General features: G+C 52.4%; 1 protein-coding gene across 29 annotated transcripts in view; it reads left to right on the top strand.

The window, feature by feature from the left end:
- RIC3 (RIC3 acetylcholine receptor chaperone) overlaps positions 1 to 8,771 on the top strand; it is a 50,748-nt gene that overhangs the window by 40,146 nt on the left and 1,831 nt on the right. For 6 of the 29 annotated variants that reach the window (XR_001298561.3, XR_001298562.3, XR_014814476.1 and 3 more), the window contains exon 6: positions 6,001 to 7,544. Coding sequence is in view for 6 of the 29 variants with exons in the window: in XM_084974946.1 (XP_084831072.1) it covers positions 6,001 to 6,410 (410 nt within the window). In the remaining 23 variants the exon portion in view is untranslated. Of the gene's footprint in view, positions 1 to 6,000; positions 8,002 to 8,771 lie in introns of those variants that run through there. The other 23 variants (XM_084974946.1, XM_084974945.1, XM_003129394.6 and 20 more) reach the window with 8 other exon arrangements.

Genomic DNA, 8,771 nt, shown 5'->3' on the forward strand with positions numbered 1-8,771 from the left:
TGCTTCCATGTCTTGGCTATTATAAGTAGTGCTTCAGAACATTGGGGAGCATGTATCTTTTCAAAGTAGGGTTTTCTCCAGATAGATACCTGGGAGTGGGATTGCTGGATCATGTGGTAGTTCTGTTTTTAGTTTTTTAAGGAACTTCCATGGGGTTCTCCATACTAGTTGTACCAGTTTACATTCCCACCAACAGTGCAGGAGGGCTCCCTTTTCTCTGCACCTTCTCCAGCATTTATTGTTTCTGGGCTTTTTGGTGATGGCCATTCTGACAGGTGTGAGGTGATACCTCTTTGTAATTTTGATTTCCATTTCTCTAATAATTAGTGATGTTGAGCATCTTTTCATGTGCATTTTGGCCATCTCTATGTCTTCTTTGGAAAAATGTGTATTTAGATCTTCTCCCCATTTTTGATTGAGTTTTTGGTTTGTCCGTATGTTTGTTTTTTATAGAGCTGCATGAGCTGCTTTGGAGATTAATCCCTTGTTGGTCACTTCATTTGCAAAGATTTCCCCCACTCTGTCGGTTATCTTTTCGTTTTGTTTATGGCTTTCTTTGCTGTGCAAAAGCTTTTAAGTTTAATTAGGTCCCTTTTGTTTATTTTTGCTTTTATTTTCACTACTCTTGGAGGTGGATCTGAAAAGATATTGCTGTGGTTTATGTCCAGTGTTCTGCCTGTGTGTTCCTCTGAGTTTTATAGTATCCAGTCTTATATTTAGGTCTTTAATCCCATTTTGACTTTTTTTTTTTTTTTTTTTTTTTTGTCTTTTTGCCATTTCTTGGGGTGCTCCCGCGGCATATAGAGGTTCCCAGGCTAGGGGTTGAATCGGAGCTGTAGCCACTGGCCTACGCCAGAGCCACAGCAACGCGGGATCCGAGCCGCGTCTGCAACCTACACCACAGCTCACGGCAACGCCGGATCATTAACCCACTGAGCAAGGGCAGGGACCGAACCCGCGACCTCATGGTTCCTAGTCGGATTCGTTAACCACTGCGCCACGACAGGAACTCCTGACTTCATTTTTATGTATGGTGTCAGAGAGTGTTCTCATTTCATTCTCTTACATGTAGCCACCCAGTTCTCCTAGCACCACTCATTGAAGACTCTTTTCCTCCGTTGTGTATTCTCGCCTCCTTCGTCATAGATGTGTTGACTGTAGGCGCTTGGGTTTATTTCTGGGCTTTCTACCCTGTTGCATTGATCTATATTTCTGTTTTTATGCTGGTACCTTGCTGTTTTGATGACTGTATGTTTGTGGTATAGCCTGAAGTCAAGGAGCCTTCTTCCTCCAGTTCTGTTTTTCTTTCTCAGGATTGCTTTGGCTATTTGGGGTCTTTTGCTTTTCCATACAAATTTAAAATTTTTTTGTTCTGGTGCTGTGAACAATGCCATTTGTAATTTGATAAGGATTGCACTGAGTCTGTAGATTTCCTTGAGTGATGAATTCGTTTCGACAGTAGTGATGCTTCCAACCCAAGAACATGGTATAAACCTTCCAACTGTTTGTGTCGTTTTTCTTTTCTTTCATCAGTGCTTACTCTTTTCAGAGTACAGGTCTTTTGCCTCCTTAGGTGGGTTTATTCCTGAGTATTTTATTCTTTTTAATGTGATAGTAAATGGAACTGTTTCCTAATTTCTCTTTCTGATCTTTTCATTTTCAGTGCATAGAAATGCAACAGATTTCTGTGCACTGGAGTTCCCTGGTAACCTAGTGGTTAAGGATCCAGCATTGTCACTGCCTTGTCTTGGGTCACTGCTGTGGCTCAGGTTTGATCCCTGGCTTGGGAAACTTTTGCATGCTGTGGGCACAGCCAAAAAAAGCAAACAAAACAAAACAAAACAAAACAAAAAACACCAAAAAACCAACATCAGGGTTCCCGTTGTCACTCAGAAGTTATGAACTCTAGTAGTATCCATGAGGACGCGGGTTCAATCCCTGGCCTCGCTTCATGGGTTAAGGGTTGGTGTTGCTGTGAGCTGTGGTGTAGGTTGCAGACTCGGCTAAGATCCCATGTTGCTGTGGCCGTGGTATAGCCAGCAGCTGCAGTTCCGAGTCAACCCTTCATCTGGGAACCTCCATATGCAGAAGGTGCTGCCCTAAAAAGCAGAAAAACAAAACAAAAAACCAGCAACAGCAAGAGAGATTTCTGTTTATTATTTGTATCCTGCAAAACTTTACCAAATTCGCTGGTGCACTCTAGTAGTTTTACAGTAAACAATAAAAAGTTCAGGAGTTCCTACTGTGGTGCAGGAGAAACGAATCTGACTAGGAACCATGAGGTTGCGGGTCTGATCCCTGGCCTTGCTTCATGGGTTAAGGATTCGGCGTTGCTGTGAGCTGTGGTGTAGGTCGCAGACGCGGCTCGGATCCTGCGTGGCTGTGGCTGTGGTGCAGGCCGGCGGCTACAGCTCTGATTGGACCCCTAGCCTGGGAACCTCCAAATGCTGCAGGTGTGGCCCTTAAAAAAAAAAATGACAAAGAAATGAGTTTATAAAAGCAGCTGCAAGAAATTATAAGGGAAGGATAGTGTAACTTGAATACGTAAAAGTTTCACCTTCTGGAGATCAAAGACTCGTGGTTTTCAAGGCTAATACCGAACTGGAAAAATATTTGTAACAAACATGACTGATATCAGCGAAAGAAGCCTAGACAGGTAGTGCAGAAAGAAAAAAAAAGGGTGCCTAGTTACAAAATAGAAGAAAAAGTATTTAATTCTCACTAGTAATCAGTGAAATGAAAATTGGAATTCCTTTGTCATCTTCCAGATTGCAACTCTTTATCACATTTATCTTCTCCCTGCAGATTAGGTTTTATTGAAATTATGTATAGTTTTAGCTACAAGTGTTGTTAACTTGTGAAAATATTAGCCTTTTCTGTTGGAAGTATTTCTTAACAATGGCATTAAATGTCTAACCACAGTATTAATAATTATTTACTTTACACTGGTAATTCCTACTGATTTCACTTTCTTGTATACCGTGTCTTCTTTCTTGAATTTAAATTGTTGACCAATTTTTATATCGGTGCTTAAGTTCCTCTCCCATCCCCCTATAGAATGATACACTTCGGAGTAACTGTACATAGCAGTTTTCACTTTATACAGATAATGGGTTGGGTATCAAATATGATCATGCCACTTCCCCTTTTAGTCTTAGAAGAAACACTGCTGCATTTTATCCTTTCATTTGATGTTGAAAATAACAAATCTTCTCCCAGTCTGATTCCTTTTCTCAGTGGGCAGCCTGTTAGCTAGGTAGCTTAGTTTTTTTTTTGTTTTCTGTCTGGAAATTTGTATTCTTTTTATGCTTAAAAACTTGAGTGTATACACGTTCATCAGCACATATTTGTGTGTGCATCTTTTTGGTCGCACCCGCAGCATGTAGACGCTCCCAGGCCAGGAATCAGACCTGTGCCACAGCAGCGATCTGAGCCTCTGCAGTGACAGTATCAGATCCTTAACCTGCTGAGCCGCACTAGAACTCCCAGTCTGCGTGTGTGTTCATGTGTGGGTAGTAAATACTTTTACTCCAGCGGTCAGTGATTCTTTCCATCCGAAGACTTGAGTCTTCTTTCAGGTAGAGAATCTTTGATAATCGCTTTGATTTTTGCTTCCATTTGGTCTACTCTGTCATCTCGTTGTAGAATTCTAGTAATTCCGAGATTGGATCTCAGATGGATCTTCTAAGCAGCCTGTGTGTTTTCTCGTAATTTCCATCTGTCCTCTTTGTTCTAGGAGAATTCCTTCCCTTGAACTTCTGGGATATTAATTGGATTCTCAGTCACGCCCACTTTGGCCTACAGCTCTTTTCTGTCCTGTTTGTTCCCTTGTTACATTGAAGGCTGTTGGTTTTATCAGTGCAGTAACCTGTTGAGTATCACGGGGAATTTCATTGTAAGCTCATGGACATCAGCTCCTGTTTCTACATTGACTTTTTTTTTAAATTTTTTGGCTGCACCCGCAGCACATGGAGGTTCCTGGGCCAGGAATTGAACCCTACGCTGCAGCTGTGGCAACCCTGGAGCCTTTCCCCCACTGCCCCTGGCCCGGGCTCAAACCCGCACCTCTGCAGTCAGGTTCATAACCCACCATGCCTCAGTGGGAGCTCCGGCAGTGACTTTGTGTTGGGGCGCTCCCCAGAGTGGGCTTGAGTTTGGTTCTCCTGGTTTGATGTCCTCTTAGGACCAGTGAGTTCTGTTGCTTGCTCATCTGCTTAATGAAGGTCTCGAGTCTGTTGGCCGACGAGGCTACTGGAGCAGGGCTGTGAGTCGTATTTAATTTTCCTCAGTAGGCTTTCCCCTCTGAACCCAAAGCAGACAACCACGGAAGAGTCCAAAAGCAAGCTTTGCTCTCGGTGTGGGGAGAAGGCAGCAACCTGCCCACAGACGGCCTTCCCGTCAGCCTTGGGTGGCAAGGAGCTGACCAGCAAGCAGAGCCCCGGCCGCCTCCGCCCTTGGCTGGGGAGACTGTGAGGCCTTGAGTAGCTACGCTGCCCTCTGCTAGCCTTCCGACCGCAGTGAGTTCAGCCCGGGAACGAAGGACGGCACTGGCCCGACGCTGGCATGAGGCCGTCAGCCCTGGCGAGGATCTAATGAGACGGGCACTTTCCTCCGTCCCTGGTAGGACTGAAAATTTCTATCATTCTTCTGGAAAGCAACTTGGCAGAGTGTAAAAAAGGCTTTTAAAATGTCCGTTCCCTTTGGTCTAGTGTCCGCGTTTCCGAAGTCTGTCTTGAGGAACTGGGGAGGTGGACGTGGATTTTTATTCACACACCTGCACGTGTGACGTACGGCGGAAGCCCGGAGAGGCTCTGACTGTCTCCTAGAAAAGGCGCAGGACGTGTGTGGGCTGTGGGCCGTGTCTGCAGCCAGCTCTCGCGTGCCCGGTGACGTTGAGAAGGGCCGGGTACGCTTGCACACAGCGGGCACGTCTTCGTCAAAAGAGGGGAAGACGTGTCTGCATAGGGCAAAAAGCCAGCAGGACCCGGCAAGGTGTCATCCGTGGTGGGATTCTAGGTGGTTCGTTTTCCTTTCAGAACTTGTGTCTGTCCAATGTCCCAGTGAGTCTGCAGGACTCTTGCTGGTTTCTCTTTTCCTGAATATCAGTGTTGTAAGATGTCTCTCGATACTCCACGTGGCACCACAGTGAGCCCCGCTTTTCAGAATCTGTAGACCAAAAGATGGCTCACGGTAGGGTGGAGGCTGCCAGTCAGCATAACGTGCACCTGGCTGTGGGGTCTCGGGCCTCACGTGGTGCCGTGAGCGGGGCCGCAGTCGCCAGCCCCGGCCTGGCCTGGAGCCCCGGCCCCGGAGCCGCGGCCCAGGAGCCCCGGCGCAGCTCCTCTGCGGCTCGGCTTGGCTGACGCAGGCTGAGTTCATTCCGTCCTTCAGTTTGGCAGCGTTTCCTCCGTTCTCGTTAGCGTTGCTGGGACTTGTTTACCAGGCTGTTGTCTGCTTTTGCCCCTTTGGTGAGGACAGGATGGCAGTGGGAGCTCTGTCGTCTGCAGAGGCGGCCTGTCCTTCGGGGTCCCGGGCGGGTCTGGCTCAGGCCATTTCAGTTGCTTTGATGAGTAGAAGGCTTTGTGGTGTACTTTTTAAGGAGCTCAGCGTCCACCCCACTCCCCTGGAAGATGTGGCCGTGGTTCCGAGTAGAACTGATAAACACTGGCCGGAGCCGCGCTCGCGCCGTCTGGTGTTGGTCACTTTCCTTTCAAACTGAGGCTCCATCTTCACCCTGCCGAAGCTCAAGGTGTGAGACTCAGCCCCTGCCCCAAGCACCCTGCACTTGAGAAGGGGTTTCCAGTGGAGGCGTCTGTATGTCGGGGAGCTGGGGGCCAGCCCGCTGGCCCCGAGCCTTCCCAGGGGACGGCACGGCGGTCGGGCCAGCTCCGCGATCTTTGCTGGGGTGGGACGGCTGCAGTCTGAGAAGCGTCCCGAGCCTCACACTTTATTTAGGTGGCAGTGACATTGTGGTAAGACTCCGTGCCGTTTTTTCTCCAGGTTACCCTGAAGAGACTTATCCGATTCACGACCTTTCCGATGGGGTCAGGCGTCGGCCCGAAACCATCCTGGTGGATTTCCCCGACCCCCAGGAGCCCTCCGCCGAGGAAATCGCTGAAAGAATGGAGCTGCCGGAAGAAGAGGAGGCGGGCCGCCTGGGTCGGGAGATGCCAGCCAAGCCCAGAGCCCCGGAGGACGGCGCCGCCGCCCCAGGCGGCCCCCGGCCGGAAACCTGTTCCTGCTGTTTTCCTGCCCAGGAGGACCCCGCGGTCCTGGCAGAGCACGCTGGGTTCGGCGCAGATGGTCCCAGCGAGCGGGAGGAAGGCGCCCGCGAAGAGCCGGGCATCGGGGCTGCCAGGGCCTGTGTGGGGGGCGCGCTGAGGAGGCGGAGCCCCCAGGGCTCGGAGTGAAAGCAGCCGGGGTGGGGGTGTCTGCTGCTCAGTCCCTGTGACCCGTCCGCTCCCAGCGCCCCCTGCACCCAGCGCCCCTGTCCGTGTCCACGTGTCATCGCCGGCCAGGCCCCTGCGATGGCTCTCCTGTGTCCTCCTGGTGCTGACACAGCTGTCCCCGTAAACACCGCGGACATGAGCACGGACGCCCGACGGCCTCACTCCTTTCCCGCCCCTCCCCCGTCGGCGGTGATGCACCGCGTAGCTTTGCCTCTGCTGTAGTGTCAGAGGGGACGGCTCTGGGCACAGGCCTGACGCGTCGTGCCAGGCCAGCCTGCTTTACCTGCGGACAAACGTTGCGTTCCTCGTGCGGAGGACCCACCGTTGCCAAGAGCGACGCTTCAGAGTCCCGGAGGCCTTGCTCCGCGGCCTCCAGCAGGTTGGTGCCCTGCTGGGTTCAGGAGGACAGCGTTTTGTTTGTGGGGGTGATGGGGCCAGAGCAGGTAAGACCCTGCTGTCTGAGCTGAAGCCCCTTGCTCGCACCTTTTTAGGAGCACGAGGCCACGCAGACGTGTGTTCTTGGCACTTCGGAAAAGGCGCGCAGAGCGCTCTTGCTCTGCCACTGCCTGGATCTCTTGCTCGCTTTATCCCTGTTCTGCTTATAACGGAGCTGCCGGCCCCAGAAGCACGTTTGTGCCTCTGGTCTTCAGCGGCCAGAGGAAGCGTGAGATAGAGCCTTTGGTCCTTGCCCTGCAGAGCCAAGGCTGGAGGCAGGTGGGGCTTCAGGAAAGCCTGCCCCGGGGTGACAGTCCTGCCATGAGCTGCTCGGCAGGCCGGGAGCCAGTGACAGGAGGAGCCCCGCTCGTGGACGTGGTCCTTTCTGAATGTTGTGCCCTTGGGGACATTTGTTCTCACAGCAGACGGACTGGAAACGGAAGCGAGGACCCAGCTTGTGGACCACGTGCCAGCCCAACAGGGCAACCGCGGGACCCAATGTAGGAGGCTCTTTATCCCTGCGCGGCTGGCTGGGCCGCCTGAGAAAGCTGCATGGAGTAGGAGGTCCGTTAGGACTGGAGGATTCTGACCCAACCCAAAGCCCCGTTTCCCAGAGGCCACCTGTCACGCGTCTCCTGGAGGCGGGAGGTGCTCTGGCGGGTAAGGAGGAGCGAATTCACTTTCTCATCCGGAGAGTTTCCGCCGACACGCCCCCCCCCCCCCCCCCCCCCCGGACTCAGCCGGCCCTGCAGTGTGGGTGACTTGGGGATTAAGTTACGCAGGGGGGGCGGGGCTGGCTGTCAGAGGCCCAGGGTGCCCGGCCTGCGCAGGAGGCCAGGCAGATAGTTCACATCCCACCGAGACGAGTACACGCTGTTGTCGCCAGGTCCAGGATCATATTAAGACGATGTGTCAGCTGCTGCTGCGCGGTGCTCGTTCGTTCACGACCACAGAGAGGTCGCTGAAGACGGGGTCTGTAGAGCGCACATTGTGTGTGTCTGTGTGCAACACTGATTCACTTGTAAAGAACGTTCTTAGCCGTGTGAAACTGCAGTCTAGCTGTAATGTCATGTGCCGCAGGTAAAAATAACACAGGTGCTCCTTGCTGTTTGGGTCACTTATGTCCCGTGTTCTTTCTTTATTCGCAGTGAGGGTTGACTCAGGAGGGAGGTCTGGCGTCCTGCTCAGGCTCCTCTCTGCCTCGGGGTCCGATCCCCTCACTGGAGGAGGATTTGTTTCCTTCTAGCACACTCTCGCTTTGGTCGCTCCGCAGACACTGCTGCGAGCGAGGCAGCGGGAGTGAAGGCTCGCTCCCCACCTTATGAAACACTCCGTGGAATGTGCGAGCCTGATGGAGCTGACTTTTAAATGAACTGTGGACTCTAAAGGGCTCCGTAGGCAGAGAAATGTCCATCACAGCGCCATCCCCAACTCTTGCAGCTGCAGAACCTGGCCCGAACCCCCGAACCCTGGCGCTCTCGCCTCTAAAGCTGGGCCGTCAAAGCGGGGAGGGCTGAGTGAGACCACCGGCACCGGTGGAAAAGCTTCGCTCCCGGCTCACTCCCGATAACCGCCCGGTAAGCGGGCGCTTTCTTTCCCCGTCCTGGGTCTTGTGCTGTAACCGAGATGTGGCCCGGAGCCCTAGGGGCGCAGAGAAAGATCATTTTTGCCTGAAGTACTTGCAGGAAACTGCGCGGCGGCGGCGGGTCTCGTGGGATGCGCTCGGAGGAGGAAGGATGCTCTCGACAGGAGCCCGGGGCGGGACGGGACGGGGGACGGAAACGCAGGTGCAGGCGCTGCGAGAGCGAGGCTGGTTGCAGGGTGTCGGGCCGCCAGCTCTTCCCGTGGAACGTTAGTCTCTGGGGGAAGCTGGCCTCTGGAAATCAT

Source organism: Sus scrofa, chromosome 9 (genome assembly GCF_054392235.1).
Source record: "Sus scrofa isolate SSC_HxYL_T2T_F1_AM1 chromosome 9, Sscrofa_HxYL_maternal_Yorkshire_Landrace_v2.0, whole genome shotgun sequence".
NCBI lineage: Eukaryota > Metazoa > Chordata > Mammalia > Artiodactyla > Suidae > Sus > Sus scrofa.